At 36.5% G+C, this 20,608-nt stretch overlaps 1 protein-coding gene across 8 annotated transcripts in view; it reads left to right on the forward strand.

The window, feature by feature from the left end:
• The window catches only part of Nipa2 (NIPA magnesium transporter 2), a 28,904-nt gene that overhangs the window by 7,303 nt on the left and 993 nt on the right, over positions 1-20,608 (forward strand). For 3 of the 8 annotated variants that reach the window (XM_047541344.1, XM_047541343.1, XM_047541349.1), the window contains exons 3-6: positions 7,659-7,889; positions 9,015-9,071; positions 14,937-15,027; positions 16,274-16,434. In XM_047541344.1, the coding sequence (XP_047397300.1) occupies positions 7,751-7,889; positions 9,015-9,071; positions 14,937-15,027; positions 16,274-16,434 (448 nt within the window). In that variant the 5' untranslated portion in view covers positions 7,659-7,750. Of the gene's footprint in view, positions 1-1,781; positions 1,904-5,694; positions 5,731-5,754; positions 5,857-7,658; positions 7,890-9,014; positions 9,072-14,936; positions 15,028-16,273; positions 16,435-20,608 lie in introns of those variants that run through there. The other 5 variants (XM_047541346.1, XM_047541345.1, XM_047541348.1 and 2 more) reach the window with 4 other exon arrangements.

Genomic DNA, 20,608 nt, shown 5'->3' on the forward strand with positions numbered 1-20,608 from the left:
TATTTTTATTTTGAGACAGGGTCTTGCTAAATTGCCCGGGATTGCCTTGAACTTTTAATCCTCCTGCCCCAGCCTTCTTTGTAGCTGGGAATATAGGTGTGTGCCACCATTCCCAGCCTACCCCTAAGTTTTTAAGCAAGAGGATGAGCTTGGCAGAGATGTATTTGCTACCCCACCTTGGCAGCATTGTGCATGTAAGCCAGACTGGACTCAGAAAACCTGGAGTTCTGGTTCCGCAGGGCAAGAGCAAGAATGTTTTCTAAGAAACCGTCTGATACTGTTGGTCCTTGTGACTGCTTTGGGTGGTGAGGATGATAAAGCCATTGTCAAAGCATAAGGAGTTATTGGGGTGGAGAAAATGACCTGCACTAAAGCCTGGTTGGAATTTCCACTTAATTGGTTCCACCTTTGGGACTAGAAGGAGATTACACCGGGAAGGGCAAAAGGCCAAGGATGAGGAGGCCTGAACTGGAGTCCCAGTTCCACTACTTATCACTGCATGACAAGCTGCTTAATCTCTCTCTGCTGATATTCTAGACATGGAATCTTACCACATGTCTTTTCAAGCCTTTGTGAAAATGAAATGTCAAAAGTGCTGTTATAAGTTTATGAACTTGAATTGGTATAATTGTTTAAAGTTTGTAACTTTGATGATTATGTTGCGTACTGTTAGTCACTTTGCAAAGAAAGTCTCATTGTAGGCTTTTCTCATAGATGTTAGAGTGCTACTGCCTTTTTTCCCTCTTAAAATGTGTTTTCTACATTATGGAAGAATGTGGATCAGGTTCATAATTTTAATTTTATTTTTGTGATATTGAGAATTTAATGTTTTGCTAAGATTCTCTTGCCCAAGCCTCCTGAGTATCTGGAATTACAGGCATGCACCACCACATCTAGCATAATTTTTTTGAGATGTATGTATTTCATTTTGGACATGCCAGCACTAAATGAAAGTTTACATTCTAAGTGTCATAAATATTAGGAAGATCAGTTAAAAATTTTGGACAAGCTGGGTGCAGCAGCACACACCTGTAATTCCAGCAGATCAGGAGGCTGAGGCAGGGGGATCTCGAGTTCAAAGCCAGCCTCAGCAAAAGAGAGGCACAAAGCAACTCAGTGAGATCCTGTCTCTAAAAAACAAAAACAAACCCCCCCACCCCCCCCACACACACACAAAACAGGGCTGGGGATATGGCTTAATGGTTGAGTGCCCCTGAGTTCAATCCTTGGTACCAAAAAAAAAAAAATTCGAACAAGTTGGAACTTGTAGGAATCTTTAAAAGTGTGTTTAAGATTTGAATAGGCTATTTTTAGAATTTTAAATTCTCAACTGTGGAATCCTTGAAGAAGGGGACCTTTGATCACCCTTAGAACTCCGGTAGCTGAACTGGGCATGGTGGCACGCACCTGTATTGCTAACTAGCTACTCAGGAGGCTGAGGTGGGAGGATTGCTTGAGCCCAGGTGTTCGAGGTAAGCCTGGGCAATATTGTGGGACCCTGTCTTTTAAAAAAAAAAAAAAAAAGAACTTCAATGCCATGCATATAATAGCTGCAGTATGTTTATTGAACAAATGGCCATATATAAATAGCAATTAACAGTTGAGCTTACTCTACCTGAGGACCTCTGAGAAGTAAGATGGACAGGTACCAATTGGAGCTTGTCCTCTTTGGTTTGGGAAACTAGTTAAAGTGAGATCCAGCAGTTTTTTTGTTTACTTGTCTTTAAGCCTGGCCCTACTTCATGTCTAGTCCTTAAGAATAAAAAATATCTCTGTTGCAGGCTCTCCCAGCTCTGATTGACCTTCAGTTACAGGGAGTGGAAGCAGAGCATAACCAGATCTGAGAATAGCAAAACAACTCATTTCTTTCAGGGCATTCACATTGATGTCCTATTTTCAAACTGTAAGTCCAAATGAGATAATTTATTTTCTTGGTTTAGTGACTGAAGGCTGCCTTAGAAATTGAAGGCTTGCAAACTTATGTTGTATCTCTTCCCATATACATTGGTGCAGTTCCATGTGTGAACAGAAACATCAAATAACAACAACAACAGAAAGCCCTTGATTCTTGAAAGCCTTTGTATTAGTCAGCTTTTCATTGTTGTGAAAATACCTGACAAGAACAACTTAGAGGTAGAGAAGTTTATTTGAGGCTCATGGTTTCAGAGGTCTCAGTCCAATGGTCAGCTGACTCCATTGCTCTGGTACCTGGGTGAGACAGAACATTATGGCAGAAGACACAGTGGGGGAAAGTTGCTCAGCTCTTGACAGCCAGGAAAAGCAGAGTGGGAGAGAAAGAGGAGCCAGGGGCAAAATGTAATTCCCAAGGTCATGCCCTCAGTGACCTACTATACACCCCATCTGCCTACAGATCAGTAATTCATTCAAGTTATCAACAAACATACTAACCCACTGATGATATTACAGGTCTTATAATCTAATCATTTCACCTCTGAACATTCCTGCATTAACACATGAGCTTTTGAGGGGACACCTCATATCCAAATTGTAACAGCCTTATAAATCAAACCTATAACCATAAATTAGTGCTTTTTGTGGGTAAATCACCACAGAGAACTAAAGTAGTTGTCTTTATGGAACTTAAAGAGTTTATCTTCAAAGTTAAAACAGTAATTGAGAAGTTTGATGAAACTAACTGTAAGTAAAGTCAGTGGAAAGGAGAAAAATGCCTGTGGGCCAAAGGTGTTGAAGGCATAGCTTGAAGTTTGGCCTGGCCTTACTAAAAAGCCAGGCAAGAGAGGAGGGAGCCATGACCTGTTGTGAGAATGAAGTACGGGGTTCTGGTGTTTGTAGGCAGTGGTGACACCCATGTGTTGGGCATCAGATCCTGTGTTGGGAAATGAAGTGGGCCAGAGAGAGGCAGCCAGCTATAGGAAATCTCCAAAGCCCCACATATGTGATTGACGCAACTGGTCCCCAAAGGCCTTCTGCTTTGTGTTTGAAATTTTCTTAGTCCACAGATAAAGATAAAAAGGAAAGAGAAAAATAGATTTGAAAGAGCATCATGAAACTTGGTTAAGTAATTGTGGATAAAATTCTTATATAAGCCATGAATAATTTAGGAACGATTAAATTGCATTGACCTTAGTGTAAAATGAATATAATTATGTGCATTGTTTTAATCACCTCTTAATCTTTTTGGTTGGGAAGGGATTCTCTCCCGGCAACACTGACACTGGGCAGATGAGATGGACAGCAGTTTCTTAGTCACCTGTCTTTGCCCTGGGGAGAACACTGCTCACCATACAGAACTTCATGGGTGTTGTGTTCACAACAGAGTGAAGAACCAGGGACTGAGAGGCAGGCTTTGTAATTATAGGAGTATCTTTTGGATCCTGAAGAGGATGTAATTGCTTAGTTTAATAATTCCTTAGACTGCCAGGGCAGTGAAACCCACTACATAGGGATGAGCAGGGCAGTGCCTGGGTGCCATGATAATGAGAGTTGTTTGACCTTCAGGATCTTATCAATAGGAGCAGAGTGGGGAGGGGAATTTGCAGTGAGGCCTTTCAAAGTTTTTCCAGTTTTACTAGTTGTCAGGGCAGCACATAATACTGGTCTTAATTGTAGACTTTGAATCATATGTGTGTAACTTACATTTGATGAAAGTTAACATTGTTAGTAAATATTACAAAGTTAAGTAGTTGTACATTTGGCATTTAAAAGTCAGGCTTAGCTGGGATTACACACCTGTAATCCCATGGGTTAACAGGCTGATTTCACACCTGGTTAGCAGGCTGAGACAGGAGTATCACTTTAAAGCCAGTCTAGGCAACCTAGCAAGACCCTGTCTGAAAAAAGAGCTGGGGATATAGCTGAGTGATAGAGCACTTGGCTAGATTCATTTCTTAGTATTGTAGAAACAAACAAAAAGGGCTGGATATATACTCGCTGGTAAAACTTGGAATGAGTTCAGTCTCCAGTACAGGAGGTTAAAAAAAGGGTCAGGCTCATATAAGTAAAGTCTGAATTTGGATTTGTGAGGCTGTTGTTACTTGGGGATTAGGATTGTAAAATAGACCTGACTTATTTCTTGATATCCTCTTAACAAAGTTCCATTTTATCAATTCTGGAATTTCACACCGTATGTTTAATTTATTCTGTTTAGACCTTCAAAAGCATGATTTGTGAGCAACAGAACTTTAAAAACTTTATAATGAGAAACAGCTGAGAAGTAGTCACTTCTCAGTAGAACTTGCATAATAACTTAAGAGCATTGCTTCATGAAGGTAATGGTTAAAGGAGAATGATGATTTGTACATCAGATGATTTTTTGGTTGTTGCTGAGAACTGATCCAAGGACTTCTTACGTGCTAAACAAGCTTTCCACCTGTGAGCTACACTCTCAACTCCTATGTCAGATAATCTTCAGGGATGTTTCAATTAGTTAGGTGACCCTTGCTCATTAGAAGGATATACCTGCCAAGAGGGTTGATGTGTTTGGATAGCTAGGTTTTTCAACTCCCATTTTCCCAGACACTGACTATTGTCTTTGCACTTTCACTTGTATCTAGAACTATTACTTCCTGCTTTACTTTGATAACTTTTTTACAGTTTTCAAATTTATAGGCTCTAAAACATTGGTTACATTTTAGGATGCTGATTTAAAAGTGGTTTTCTTTGTATTAGTGGCCATTTCAGAATATGCAATTTCACTTTTTTTTTTTTTTTTTTGTGGTACTGGGGATCAAACTCAGGGCCTTGTGCTTGCAAGGCAAGCACTCTACCAGCTGAGCTATCTCCCCAGCCCTGCAATTTCACTTTTTACGTCCAGTTTTGAATCGTTCCATTCATCTGTATTTACCTAGAAAACATATATTAAGACCTATTTTGAGATGAAGGAGCCCAGAAGTAGTCTGGTGAAGGAGACTGGCTTATGAACACAGGTAAACTAGTCCTGTAGGGTGTGTTAGGAACTGTGTAAGCACACCTTACTGTTTTTTTTTTTTTTTTTTTTTTTTTTATGATCTTTTATTGCATAGAGGTGACTGTCCCTAATCATCTTGTTTTTTTCTCCTACCTCCTCCAACCTTGTATGTATTTCTATCAGTAACTGATTGTTCATGTCAGCAGGGCGCTCCTATCTGGCATCATTCCATAAACATGCTTAACTTAAATGGTAGCTTGAGATGACAAGTAAAGAGGGTAATGCTTCTTGTTTAGCTTCTTTCTTGTCTTATGTACATCCATTAAGGTTTGACTCTTCCAAGGTCATAGACCCATCTAGAGGCAAGATGGAGTCTCCAAACTCCTATCTAGAATCTTTCTCACTGTATCATCTTGCCTTAAGAGCAGCACAAGGAAGACTAGGATTTGTCCAAATCCCTTGTGAGAAGGATCAATTCTGGAAGATCTTCAAATAGCTATAATCTCATACATATTATGTATGACTGATACTTAGAAAACTCAGCACCTGTCTGATATGAGTTTCTTATCTTCTTTCCATATTTCAGTATTATCTTGTCCTAGATTGTGGAGCAGCCTTGTTTTGGTGACTTGCTAGTGGTTTCTGTCCTGGGATCCCTGCAACTCTTGAGCACTGAAGAATGTGTTTAAAAACTTAAATGTGGAAGTGTTCAGACATACACAGAAGTAGAAAGAATAATAGAGTGAACCCCCTGTACCCATCACCCAGCTTTCACTGTGATCTCTGTTTTCTTTTTTCTTTTGCAGGGCTGAGGATTGAACCCAGGACTTCACACATGCTAGGCAAGCACTTTGCTGCTGAGTTACAACACCAGGCCCCTGTGGTCCTTGTTTCCTACAGACAAGTTTTTGTTTTTCAAAAAGCATGATGTAAATTTTACACCTACTACATTAAACCTGTTGATGTGTGTAAGTTAGCTATCTCAGTGGCATATAGGAGTGAGCACTTGTGTTCACACTCACAGATTTGAGTCAGCTGGAATAATTCTGTTTAGTGAGTTTCCCTTGATTGTGATTAGTGATCTCTGAGGCATGGTTATATGGTGGTGGTAGGGTACAAAGGAGCAAGCACACCTCTGAGGGACCACTTTAAGTTTGTATTTAAAATTGACACTCTGCCATTTAAACTTTCCTTCCAGTAACCAAGCTTGGTGGTCAAGTCTCAGATCAGTGGGGTGAGGAAGACTATATTCATTGATTTGTATAGGAATCAGTGAACTTCAGTAGGCAAATCCAAACACTGGCCTTTTTCTTGGAGTTATATCAATTCAGTGTGGTAGCATTTGTTGTTATTAAAGTGTTAGTATTCCTTATTTGATTGCCTCCTGTTTGTTTCCCTATTGAAGACTAAAAGCTATCTTTGTGTGTGTGTGTGTGTGTGTGTGTGTGTGTGTGTGAGAGTGAGAGAGAGAGAGAGAGAGAGAGAGAGAGAGAGAGAGATGTTGGGGGATCAAAGCCAGGGACTCACACATGGTAGGCAAGCACTCTTACTAAACAACATTCCCTGCTACAAAAAATTATCACTATTTTATCCACAGTGCTTAGCATAATATTTAGCAAATACAGTGTACATCTAATAAACACTACTTAAGTGAACACAGAAAGTAATTTAGGGATAGGTGGGTAGGAAATTCAGTTGTTCTGATTAAAGGCCAGAGTGTCATAACTTGAAGGATGGAAAATCATGGCTTGTTAGTGAGGGTTAGTAAGGATCCTAACAGAACTACAGATTGGTTTTGGGATTAAGTAGTTAAATTGTGGGATTAAAAAAATCCCAAGACATGCTAGAAAGATGAACTTGCAATTAGTTATAACCAGTCACAAACATTGTTGCTAAATAGTTTGTTTTCTCTGCTTTGGAGAGTATGTAGTCAGCGGAGTTCTTGTTGGCCCAATTGGAAAAAATTGTGTAGCCTGTGCTGCCCATCAGATCTTGGTGAATTGAGCTTCTAGTGCCATGGTCATGTTCTCTAAAATTCAATACTACCATACCCTGTGCTCCAGTGTACATTTTTATTGGACTTACTATCCTCTGCTAACAAAATGTGAACTTGATCTTCTCTTGGTATATCCTCAGATAGGCTAAACAAATAAATTATCATATGCTTATATTCACATATATTACTAAGAAGAAAATGTATACATGGGAAAAATTGTAATTTCTCCAAGTAAATTATTCATTAAGGACACATTTATGAAATTGATAAATGTATTAATAAGCTGAATTTGAGCCTGGGGCTATAGCTTAGTGGCAGCGTGCTTGCCTAGCACGTGTGAGACACTGGGTTTGATCCTTAACAACACATAAAAATAAACAAAATAAAGGCATTCTGTCATCTACAACTACAAAAACATTTTTAAAAATAAATTAGATTTGTGTATTGTTATGCCTGAGTTTTTATTCTATAGAATTTTTTTTTCTTATCAGGAGAGTTTTATTGTTGTAGATTATTAGCTATGGTGAGAAACATTTTCTTATAAAAATATAGAACCAGAGTTTATCAAATCAATTAAAACTTGATTTTATGTCACAACCTAATCATTTGCCATAGTTGGAAGAAACAATTATTAAATTGATGTTAATAAATTTTTTTGTCAATAACTAATGAAAATTTTCTTCCTTTTTGAGAAGGGAAATGAAGTGAATTTAAATTGTATGTGAGTTGTCATGATCATTCTGTGGACATCTCATTTCATTTTGTGTTGTTTAGATGTGAAGACTGCATCCCCCTGCCTCAGTACCAGCAGTTTCTCTGTTCTGTGATCAATGTGATTCACAGGAGCTTCTTAAGTGACAAACGAAATGAGCCCAGGGCGTGGAAAATATGATTTCTATATTGGTTTGGGATTGGCTATGACCTCCAGCATTTTCATAGGAGGGAGTTTCATTTTGAAAAAAAAAGGCCTTCTGCGACTTGCCAGAAAAGGCTCCATGAGAGCAGGTATGTTACACCCTATGTGATTTGAAATGACTTAGGTTCTTTGACTATGGAAGAACACATCTTCATTCATGAGTTCAGTCAAACCTTTTAACTGTTCAAGAGTTCTGAATGTTTATAGAGAATGAAATTGATTTTGTAATAAGCAAAAAGATGTCAAATTAATTAATTTTCCACAATTGGAGTTGTTATCAAAGGGAAGAGGGATCAATGCTAAATTAGTGTCCAGACTTTTCTTTAAATTTCTGTATATAGAGGAGGAAATAGGATTCATGAATAGAACCAGAGACTTATTGAAGTCTGGGATAGTCCATCATTCTGCCTCTGCTTTATTCTAGACTTATTTGGACCTCATGAGCTTTGGCAGTAAAAATTACTTTCTCTGTTTCCTGTGCCATCTTGGGCAAAGGAGAAAGTATTAATGTTTGTTGTCTGTTTCCCGGTACCTCATCCTTGATCCTAAGGCACACTCTTTCATTATCCATAAAGAATGCGCTTATAAAGGATTCATTCACCTTGATTTAAGTACGAATTGTGTCCTGACTTTGTTAGTTTGCTGAAGAGGAAAGTTGAGGAAAAAGCAAGATGTGCATCCAGGCAGCCCCAGAGTATGAACAGTTCTTAGTCTTTATAGGAAGCACTACAATATCCTGCTAAGTGGGGCAGATACCTTTATTTAAAGTACTTATAGTCAAATGAGATTTTTGTTGTTGCTGTTGTGCTTTTTGTTTTGTGGTTCCGGGGATCCTTCCATGGCCTTAAACATGCTTGTTTAGTGCTGAGCTACACCCCTGGCCTATCTTTTTTTTTTTCCAGTGATTTTTTTTTTTTTGCTTTTATTTTATGTCTTTGTGTATTATAATTATACATAATAGTGGGATTCATATGCCATTCATATATACATAGAACATAATTTGATCAATCTTATTACCCACTACCAGGAGTTCTTCTCTTTCCCTCCCACCTCCCTCCCCCAGATCCATTTGCTCTATTCTACTGATCTGTTGAATTATTAGTATTAGTATTTTATTTAGTGTGTTACAAGAAGTCTGTCATTATAATAGTTGTCATAATTTATGTAAGTGTGTGATAATCTTCCAAAGAAGTAAAATATTTCTTCATTCACAGGTCAAGGTGGCCATGCATATCTTAAAGAATGGTTGTGGTGGGCTGGACTACTGTCAAGTATGTATAGAGAACATTTCAAGAAAATGTTATAACTATATGTTAAAATATTTGCATATACTCTCACAGCCTTGTTACTAGCAAATTTTATAATTTAAATCTTATTTTAGTGAAAGAATTCAAAATGTATTTAAACCTGTAAAAGTAATTCAGCAGTTAATAGTTTAATTTGAATATCAAGACCTTTTTTACCCATCTGATTAGAACATGTTTGATACCCCTGTACATTTTTTAAAGTACTGCTCAATTTAAGAAAATAATTTTGTGACTGGTGTTATAATTCAGTCACAGAGCACTTGCCTAGCATTTGCAAGGCCATGGGTTAGTTCCCCAGCACTGGGAAAAAAAGGAGGTAATTTTAAAAGGGAAATTTCATAGGAAAATCTGATTTTCAGTTGTTCCTCCTCCATTAGTTCTCATTCCAAATTGAAAAGGAGGCATTTTTATTTGATAAGACTGCCCATGCTTATTTTGAAGACTGTCTTTAAAAAGGTATGTAGAAAAAGCTTGTCCTGAACACTCTTGAGTCTTGATTATATAACAATTGCTTATTGATTGTCTCTTGTATGCCAGACATTGTTCTAGGTGCTGGAGATATATACTAGCACCAGAAGATAAAACAACATCATGCTCTTAAACTTTCTATAAGTAATTATAAAATTAAAATGTCTACTGGGGGCAGTGGTACACACCTGTCATTCCAACATTTTATGAGACCGAGGGGGCAAAATTGCTTGAGACAAGGAGTTCAGTGCCAGCCTAGGCAACATAGTAAGATCCCATGTTTTTAATTAGTAATTAAGTAAGTTAAATTTAATTAGAGGGAGGAATACAAGAGATTATGAATTTAGCAAAAGCAGCAGATAGAAACCTGACCCATAGACTCTCCAGATATGGGGAGTATCTTGAGTACAAAACAGGTTTGCTTACTACACTGGCATATAGTGACGTTACAGATTTGCAAAAGAACTGAAAAGAAATTTTAGAATTAAAAAATGAAATAAGCAATTTTCCTTACAGTAGGTTAGGTATGACTGGAGAGAGACTCAGTGAACTGGTAGTAGTTTAGAAGAGATTAGAATAAAGCAAGCAGAGACAAAAGAACGGAAAACATAAATACAAGGATTATGGAACTTAGAGTATTCAGTGAATAATTGAAGTCTCTGAATAAGGGACAGAGAGAATGGAGAAGAGGCAATATTTGAAGAGAAAAATGAGAGTTTTCCAAAACTGACCAAAGTTTCCAAACTCCAGATGAAAGAAGTTCAACAAGACCTACACAAAATTTGTGAAAAGAAAATTTACTACCTAAACACTTCCGAGTAAAAGTGATGAAAACCAAAGGCACAAAATTTTAAAAGCTGTCAGAAAAAAAAGAAAAATCAGCATACCTTCAAAGGGATAACAGATTGATAGCAGAATTTTAACAACTTTGGAAATAGAAAACTGTTAGAAATAGAACTTCAGAATGCTGAAAAAGTACTTGTAGTAGAATTCTCTATTCAGTGAAAATATACTTCCAAGAATAAAACTAAACAGACATATTTTGGACAAACTAAAACTAATAATTTGAAAGAATACAGTTAGCAGAAAGAGATTGATCCAAATGGAAGTTCATAGATAAAGGAAGAGATTGAGGAATGTGTGAGATATCTGCTTGAATGTTGATGAATAAAAACAACAAAGCTAAACATTAATCTTTAACTTGAGGGACTGGGGTTATAGCTCAGTGGTAGAGCACTTGCCTAGCATGTGTGAGACCCGGGGTTCAATTCTCAGCACCACATATAAATAAATAGAATAAAGTAACGGTAAAAATAAACAGAATAATATAGTAATAAATAGAATAATAGTAGTAAAAATAAATAGAATAAAGACTACTAAAAGTATTTTTTTTTTTTTTTTTTTTGCGGTGCTGGGGCTCGAACCCAGGGCCTTGTGCTTGCAAGGCAAGCACGCTACCGACTGAGCTATCTCCCCAGCCCTTACTAAAAGTATTTTTTAAAAATATTACACTTGACAGGTTTAGGGTACATGTTGTAATTTCCAAGGTGTTCAGTAAAAAAATAAACCAAGTGTATAACTTCCACATTAATGGAGGAAAGAATGATAAGAAGATTAATTTTAAGACAAAAAAATGGTTCAAAGGGGGCTGGGACTATAGCTCAGTTGGAAGAGCATTTGCCTAGCATGTGTGAGGCACTGGGTTCAATTCTCAACACTGCATATAAATAAATAAAGATCCATCAACAACTAAAAAAATACTTAAAAAAAAAAAGAAAATGGTTCAAAGAACAGATTAGGTAAAACAGGTGATGCACAAGAATTGAAAGTCATCACGTAAAATATAGAAAATGAGACTTTCTTTAAGCTGTTTTTAAAGAAATCAGCTTAATAGATAAATAAGAATGGAAGACTTCTCTGGACATTGCAACCAAATTCCTTGATTGACTTCTAGAAGGAACAAATCATCTCTAAAAGGTATTTTTAGAAATTAAAAGGGAAATTTGAGTATGAGTTATTTATTAGATGGCATTAGTTTATTGCTTTTGTTAGATGTGATAATGGTTTTTATGCTTAAGTAGGAGTATATGAATTAAGAAAGGAGATGTATGCTTGTAATTTGTCAGAATATTAGCAAAAGGAAAACATCTAAAAATAGGAAAAGATCAAAAATATATTAAGTAAAATAGTGACATCTATTAAGTGTGAGTGGTAGATATTTGGCTATTGGCATTTTATTGTTTCTGCACATTGATGATGTTTCATTATTATTTAAGCATTTAAAAATAAAATTTTTAATAAGGATGATATATTTAAAGCAATATGTGCCAGTTACTACCCAACATGAGTGCCCCAGTTCAAAGGCAAAGATTATCAAATGAGAATGTTTAAAACCAACAAAGAAAACCAGGCACAGTGTTGCATGTCTGTAATCCCAGTGGCTCAGGAGTCTGAGGCAGTAGGATCTCAAGTTCAAAGCCAGCCTCAACAAAAGCTAGGCACTAAGCAACTCAGTGAGACTTTGTCTCTAAATAAAATGCAAAATAGGGCTGGGGATGTGGCTTAGTGGTTGAGTGCCTCTGAGTTTGATCCCCAGTACAAAAACAAAACAAAACAAAAAAACGAAGAAGCCAACTACATGTTTTGTTTTGTTTTTTAAAGATACAGTAAAAAGCACAAGGTTGTAGAATGGCTGAAAAAGAATGGAAAAGCATACCAGAGAAAAGTTGTGATATTAGATAGGAAGTACTTCAAAGCAAAAAACAATACTGGAAATTTCAGAAGATCATTTCATACAGATAAAAGATTCAATTTTTTTTAGAGCTTATTAGTTCTAATGTCAATGATATGGCATCGAAATATACAAAGCATAAATTAACACCAAGGTGGAATAGACAAATCCAAAGTCTCATAGTGAGGAGTTTTTTTTGTTTATTTTGGTATTGGGGATTTAATCCAGGGACACTTTACCACTGAGCTTCACATCCTCAGCCCTTTTTGTTTTTTATGTTGAGACAGGGTCTCACTAAATTGCTTAGGGTTTCGCTTAATTGCCCAGACTGGGTTTGAAATTGGGCTTTTTCTGCCTTAGCTTCCTGTGTTGGCTGGGATTGCAGGTGTGGACCATTATGCCTTATATTCTTTTCGCTTGCATGTGGAATATTAACCCATATTGACTATTTGTTGGACCATAAAGCCAGTCTTAAATTTTTTCATAGAATTTAAAGCACAATATTTTCATATTAGTATAGTTACATTAAAAATCAACAAAAAGATAATATGGAAATCCCATGTGTGTGGAAATATAATTTCACATGAAAATGAAATACAATTTCATGTAACCCATGGTTCAATGAAGTCAGAATGGAAATGAGAAAAAAAAATTTAAATATTTAAAGTAGAAAATATTTTAATATAGTGATAGAAATCAGTGTATCATTTCTTGTGGAAATAACTGAAATAACTAGATTGAAATTTATCATTTTAAATATATATGCTTGACAATGAAAATGTGAAGCATCTAACAATAAAATAGAAAAAGAATGGCAAAATAAACCTAAAAATGTGGAAGGAAGTAATAGAAGAGCTAAGTAGGAAATGAAAGGCCCATTAAAGCCAATATTTGGTTCTATAATCAGAGTAATAAAGTTGATAAACCTCTGTTGAAACTTTTAGAAAAAGGGGGAAGGTGAAATAGCTGTTTGATGTAGCAAGGTTTTATAATATTAACAGGTTGTTTTAAACAATTTTGCTTCAGTAAACATGGAAACAAATAAATTAGATTCATTTCTAGAAAAATAACAAACCTAAGAGAAAACAGAAAATCAGAATGCTCCTCTTAGAATGAATTTGTAATTTTAAAACATTTACATGTATTAGTAAGCCCTGGGCCTGCAAGATTTAATTGGCAAGTTCTTTGATCATTTAAAGAAGGAATAACTTCAGTGAGAGATTTTCTAATAATAGAAAAAAAGGGGCATAAGTTACCTCATACTTCTTAAAACACTAGCATATTCCTAATACCAAAACAAGAAAGAAAATTATAGCTCAGTCTCATTTTTGAGCATATGTGAAAAAATCCTAAATTAATACATCATCAATTAAGTTAGATTTATTCTGGGGAAGTGAAGTTGGCAGAGTGTTGGAAAACCAATTGCAATTGCAATTTTAAGTCTGACAATACCATCTGTAGCGAAGAGTATGGAAAAGAAAGCTTTTATACACTACTAAGTAGAAATTGATACAACCATTTTGGAAAACAGCTATGAGGGATTCTTAAGAGGTTATGTCCCTCCTCTGCCTAGAATTCCCTAGGGTCTTTTCCATTTATGGAATCTGAAGTGGGACTGAGCAAGGTCCTATCTTTTTTTGATTCTGTTGGAGCTGCCCTGGCTTCTTTGCTGTTCAGACTTGCCAGACATACTCAGTCAGAGTTTTAGTACTCTACATTACCCCTGCTTGGAATGTTTTACCCCAGATAGGTGTACAGTATGAACTCCCTCACTTCATTTTAGAATGTTCAAAAGTTTCCTTTTCAGAGAGTCACTTCCTGATACCATAATATAAATTAGGACACATTCATAACTAACTTCTATTGTTTACCCTGACTTTGTTTTTTCTCCATAGTACTTTTAAGTACTTGGGCAGAGGGTGAGGGGCCAGTTCATGTATGTACTGGGAATTGACCAAGGGGTGCTCTACCACTAAGTTACATCCTCGGCCCTTTTTATTTTTATTTTGAGATAGGGTCTTGCTGTGCTGCCAAGTCTGGCTTTGAACTCCTGATCCTTCTCCCTCGGCCTTAGTAGCCGGGATTACAGGCATGAGCCATAGCACCAGCCTCTTACCTTTAACTCTTTGACACATGTATTTTGTGTGTCTTTCCTCACCAAATTTGAAGTGTTAGGTGAGTGGTGTTATTTTTTTCTTCCTGCTGTATTTCCTGGTCCTAAAACAGGACCTGGCATATTGTATGAGTTTATGTTTTTAAAATGGAGGAGCCAGTGAGAAAGACTCAGAAGTACCTTTAGATCAGTGTTGGCTTCTTTTAGTTGATCTGTGTTTTTGTCCTAAAATAGAAATATCCAAATTATTTTATTAATGCACCTTCATATAAATATAAACTGACTTTTTCAATTAAAATTATAGATTTGTGTCATATCTAATTGGGCACTAAACATTTGCAATTTACAGGAGAATTGTAATCTTTATTAACAAAGGGGAGAAAATATGAACATCATTGAATATAATTGAAATAATATATAGATTTTGCGTAAAATGAAAGAATTTCCAAATTGAATACATCCATTCCTATCTGAAAGGTTTTTTTTTTTCCCCTCCGCCAAATTGTCTATCTCTAAGTGGGGGCAGGCGAGGTGGCCAACTTTGCTGCATATGCCTTTGCACCAGCCACACTAGTGACGCCACTGGGAGCTCTCAGCGTCCTCGTAAGGTAAGGACACAGCATTTCTTGTATGCAAACAACAGTCAGTATTTTAGTCTGTATTCAGTACTATCTAATTACATGTGTTCAGCGTAATTTAAATTTCAACAAACTAGAGGACTTATTTTTGCACTGTGTAGTAATTTGCTCTTAAAAAGTTGTACTCTGCATAGGCAAGCTGTTAATTTGTTGGGGGAAAATGATTTTGTGCTTTACCCTATATTTAGAGCCCAGCACTAGTTCTTTGATTTCATTTTTTGAAAATTCGTATTTGTTCCAACATTTATCTTAAGTGTATGTAGGTCATGATTGGTGGTGAATAGATTTCTACACCTGTTACAGAAAACCATTGACTAATGTGAGGTTCCATGCCTGTGAAGACTGACCTGAGGTGCTTGTTTTGTAGGACCAGTCTAAGGCTTATCCTATTTCTGTTATTTTTAATGATTATTCCAAACAACTAAGCTCATTTTGAGGTCTGGGTTTGGGTTAGTATTTGGAAAGTTGATTGACCATAGTTAGGTATTATTTTTATTCTTTGTTTTCAAAAAACTACATGTAAAATGGGATTTTGATACAAGTCTTTACCCTTAACTTTCCTTACATATTATATATATATAAATATATATATATATATATTTTTTTTTGCAGTGCTGGGGATCGAACCCAGGGCCTTGTGCTTGCAAGGCAAGCACTCTACCGAGTGAGCTATCTCCCCAGCCCTATATTTTTTATTTATTGATTCATACTATATTTTCTTTTTAGGTATGAATAAACCAGTGGTATTAAAATATAATTTATAAACAAATTAATAATTAAATGACTGAATCCCTAGTTTCTTTGGCTTTTAACTCCACATTTCTAAATAACAGAATAATTAATAGGCAAATTATATGCAGTTAAGTGAACATGTAAGTGGGATGCATGAACTAGTAGGGATAGATTAAAGTTGAGCAATTTTTCAACATTGGTTTGGATAGTCTTTAATTAGAAATAAAGATGTATAAACTGTGACTCTTTTATTGTCCATTTCATATGGACTTCTTCCTGTGGAAAGATGGTAAATACCTTAGAGTATGGTGAAGTAGGTGATTCATCTTATGATTGTATGTGTATTTTTTTTTTTTACTTTTGTTAAAGACCAGAATCTTTATAAGCTCTCTGTTTAGTGTGAGTTCAGTGATTTTAAAATTATAAGTCTGTTGATATTTAAAATTATTTGAAATTTCTCAACCTTCTTTTCCCCCCATTTTAGTGCCATTCTGTCTTCATACTTTCTAAATGAAAGACTTAATCTTCATGGGAAAATTGGATGTTTGCTAAGCATTCTAGGGTCTACAGTTATGGTCATCCATGCTCCAAAGGAAGAGGAGATTGAGACCTTAAATGAAATGTCACACAAGTTAGGTGATCCAGGTAAAAAAAAAAAAAAAGAAAAGAAAAGAAAAGAAAAACCTTTATTCTTTCTTTACATTTGTAAAAGTGAAGTAAAAATATTCATACCAAGTACTGGGGATAGTTTATTGCTGAGCTTCATCCCCAGCCCTCTTTGTATTTATTTTTTGAGACAGGGTTTTGTTTTGTTTTGTGTTTTGGTACCAGGGATCAAACCCAGGGGTGCTTAACCACTGAGCCACATTCCCAGCCCTTTTTTATATTTTTTATTCAGAGACAGGGTCTCTCAAAGTTGCTTAGGGCCTTGTTAAGTTGCTGACACTTGTTTTGAACTCATGATTCTTTGGTCCTCCTGCTTCAGCCTTCCAAGCCACTGGGATTATCGTGCCTTGCTGAGACTGACCTTTTAAGTTGTAGCTAGACACCTTTATTTTTATTTTTATGTAGTGCTAAGGATCAAACCCAGTGCCTCACGTGCGAGGCAAGCACTCTACTGCTCAGCCATAACCCCAGCCCTGCACCTGACTCTTTACTTTTACTTTTTAACTGAGTTTTTATTTTTTTTATTTATTTATTTTTGGTACTGGGGCTTGAACCCAGGGGTGCTGTACCACTGAGCAACATCCCCAGTCTTTTTTTTTTTTTATTTTGAAGCACAGTCTCCCTAACTTACTCAGGGGCTTGCTGAATTGCAGAGGCTGGCCTCAAACTCATGATCCTCCTGCCTCATTCTTCAGAGTTGCTGGAATTATAGGCATGAGCCCCAACAGCCTACTTAATTTAGTTTTAATTTTAATCAAATTTTATGAGCACAGAAACAAATGGTTCCACAGAACTTATTATGAAAAATAATAAAGTCATGCCCCCTAACCCTTCTGTTTCTTCTGTTCTTTACTCTATTTTAAAATAACATGGTGAGCCACATCCCCAGCCCTGTTTTATATTTTATTTAGAGACAGTGTCTCACTGAGTTGGTTAGCTCCTCACTTTTGCTGAGACTGAGTTTGGAACTCTTAATTCCTCCTGTCACAAGCCTCCCAAGCTGCTGGGATTACAAGCGTGTGCCACAGCACCCTGCACCTATTTAAGTTTATTTAAATTACTTATTTACCTTATTACTTCACAACTTGTACTATCAGCTTAGGCACATTATGATTTTTCTTTTCTTCTTTGTCTTATGTTTTGTCTGAACTGATAGTTACCTTGTTTTCTTAGTTCTCTGAATACATCACTCTCCTGAAATTCTTATCCAGCTGTATAATTGTACTGTCAGTAATTTCAAATATATAGATATTCTTGGTTTCATCTGTTCTGGAAATTTCCCTCCTGGAGTCTTCTATATGGATATCTAGATAGCCATCTCAAGGCTAGCAGCACAGTTGTTGTCTTGGATTTTCCTTCATCAGCATCCTGGGGATTCCCTTCATTTTGTGCTTTTCCTTGAATCCCTGAATTCCTGAATCCTGGGTTTGCTTCTTCATTTTGGTGGAGCCATTCCAGTAGAAGATGAAAAAGGACACGCAGATGAAATTTTTAGAGACCTTGTACACCTCTAAATGTCTTTAACCTACTGTGACCTCTGTTGTTTTTTTTACTTCCACTGCAGCTGTTGAAACATCAAATGCAGTTGGATTCTTCTGTGTTTTATATATGACCCATTTTTTTGTGTGTTTGGAAGCATTTGGGATGTTCTTTTTGCTTTTGGTATATGATTTTTCCCACTGAGTTACTAAATGTGGGTTCATTTTTATCCATTGCACTAAGAACTTATAAGGTCTTTTTAATATGAAAAAAATGCATGTCTTACACTGGGGAACTGAGTTGAATTTTTCCTTTGATATTGTTTACTCTTGTGAAATTCTGTCATCTTTTGATTTGATCTCCTGAATTGACCATTTCTTACTGTGTGTGTTTGGTGGTACTTGAACCCAGGGATTTGTGATGCTAGGAAGATACTCTACTTTGGAACTAAACCCCCAGCCATTTCTTATATTTTTTCCCTCATTTTACCATTTTGCCTTTTTCTCAGTTTTAATTTCCACCCCATATATCAAAACCTTAGCTTCAGTATCAGAATTTTTTGTGGGACAGTTTCTGTGATATCATTTTCCTTTTGTTTTTTAGGCATTTAATTTTTGTCTTTTGGGAGTTTTTTTTTTTTTTTTTTTTTCCTTTTTAAGCAGTGCTGGGGATCAAACCTAGGGCCTTGTACACACTAGTCAAGTGCTTTACCAACTGAGTTGCATCCCTAGCCCATTTTGGCAGTTTTGATTAAATGCTGAACATAGGATATAAGAGAAAGTATAAAGGTTCTGAGTGTTATTTTCTTTCTTCAGAGAGAATTTACATTTCCTCTGGCAGAACTTAAAAGAACAGCAGGCTACCTTCACCCTGGTGTTGTCATAAGCTCCATTGGGTCTGGTTTCCATTTTGCCTTTTTTTCTTCATAGACCTCCGGCTTTCAGCTGATAGCTTGGGCTCCTTCACATAGGGAGCTATGAGCTCCTGTGTCCACTCAGTACCACAAGACTACTGAAATCCTAGTTCTGCCTCACAACCTCCTAGAAGGCTTTCTTTGGCTCCTCTGACCTTGGCTGTATAGCTTATGTGCCTGCAAATGCTGTTAAGATAATGACACACAGAAATTTGGGGTCACTACTTGGTAGTTTCCTCTTTTCTGGAACTTGGCCTATTAAATCCTAGCTGCTTAGCCAGCACCAAATTCCAACATGTTTTTACCTAGTTCACTGAAACTTCCTTAAGTTTCCCTTGCTGTGTGGGCAGTTCCCCAGGGGAGAAAGAAAGCAGAGGTGACTGTTGAGCAGTTTTTCCCTTTTCTTTGAATTCTGGTACCTTAAATTCTGGCTGCTTTGATTGCTCTGAAGTGTTGTTTGATTTGGGATTTTTTGGTTTTGTATTTATCCATCATTTGAAGTTGCTTTAGAGTGCAAGTTTAGTCTGATATTTCCGTATTGCCTCTCAGGACATTAATAGTAGTTCATCTTTTGTTTTTTGTATGGGGAATTATTAATTTATTTGAAGTTTCTCTGTCTACTGGAAGAAACAAAGGCTTTGCTTTTTTCTGTTGTTTTGGCCTCTTGGTCTTTGCTGCCTTTTATTTAAAAGTCAGAGTGATCACATCTCCAGCAAAAAAGCTCCCCTGCCTGGCCATAGACATCCTGGGAATTCAGTGGTGGGCAGAGGTTAGAGCCTGGATGCACACCTTACCTCAGTCCCTTATTTTGGTGTCATGCTCACATGCTCAGCTGGTCAGGAGTCCTCTATGCGTATACTGCAGGGGAGGGACAGAGTTATTCAGACTTGCAGAACTGGGCAGGGACTAGAGGTCTCATTGCTTCTTGAATGAACCTTCAGCCACACCTCTAGTTCACTCTTGTCTTCATTCCTTCACAGGGACTTTGTGAGTGTTGAGTGTTTCTGAGTCATTTTCACATTGATCGCTACTGATATGATTCAGTTATCTTGGATCAGTTACTTATGAGTTATCCTCCGCTTTGATAAAATATTGTTGCTATTATTTCCTTATTTTTCTGTATTTGTTTCTTTAAAAATTCTTTATTAATGGAGTTTAAGGAAGGGGCAGAGTGTCTTTCCTTGTCTTAAAGTACAGATGGTTGTATCTGTATTGTAGGGTCATTGAGTACACATTGCCAAGAACAATATGTGGCCACAGTGCTATGCAGTTTTTAGCTATTTTCTTGTTGGCTTCAGTTCTCCAAATTAAACCAGAACCCCTATCGAATCTTTCAAATTCTCTTAATGACATGCTCTTTATCCTTGAACTTGTCCCTAAATATTAAGGAAAAAAATTACCCTTTTTAGGGAAAACTTTATTCTTAACTCCCATTTTTAGCATCTATACATTGTTGAACATTCAAGGGCACCTTGTGAATTCTCCACTGTTGTCCCTGTTCTGATCACCCTTGTTCCACTTGGTTTGTGAGTTAGAACACTTACATGGGCATAAGAAACTACTTAAAAATATTATCAGTGTTAAAATTTTGTAAATATAAAGCATACTTTAACCTTCCAGTGTGTACATGTAATGAAATTTTTGTGGTTGTGCTTTTGCAAGGGCAACAAAAAAAGCCGATTTTTATTTTTGTGTTATCTCACCTTCCTATGGCATTTATGTTTTGTTTGTGGAGTCTCTAAATGTTTAAGGACAATGTTT

The sequence above is a fragment of the Sciurus carolinensis genome, chromosome 2 (assembly GCF_902686445.1).
Source record: "Sciurus carolinensis chromosome 2, mSciCar1.2, whole genome shotgun sequence".
Classification (NCBI taxonomy): domain Eukaryota; kingdom Metazoa; phylum Chordata; class Mammalia; order Rodentia; family Sciuridae; genus Sciurus; species Sciurus carolinensis.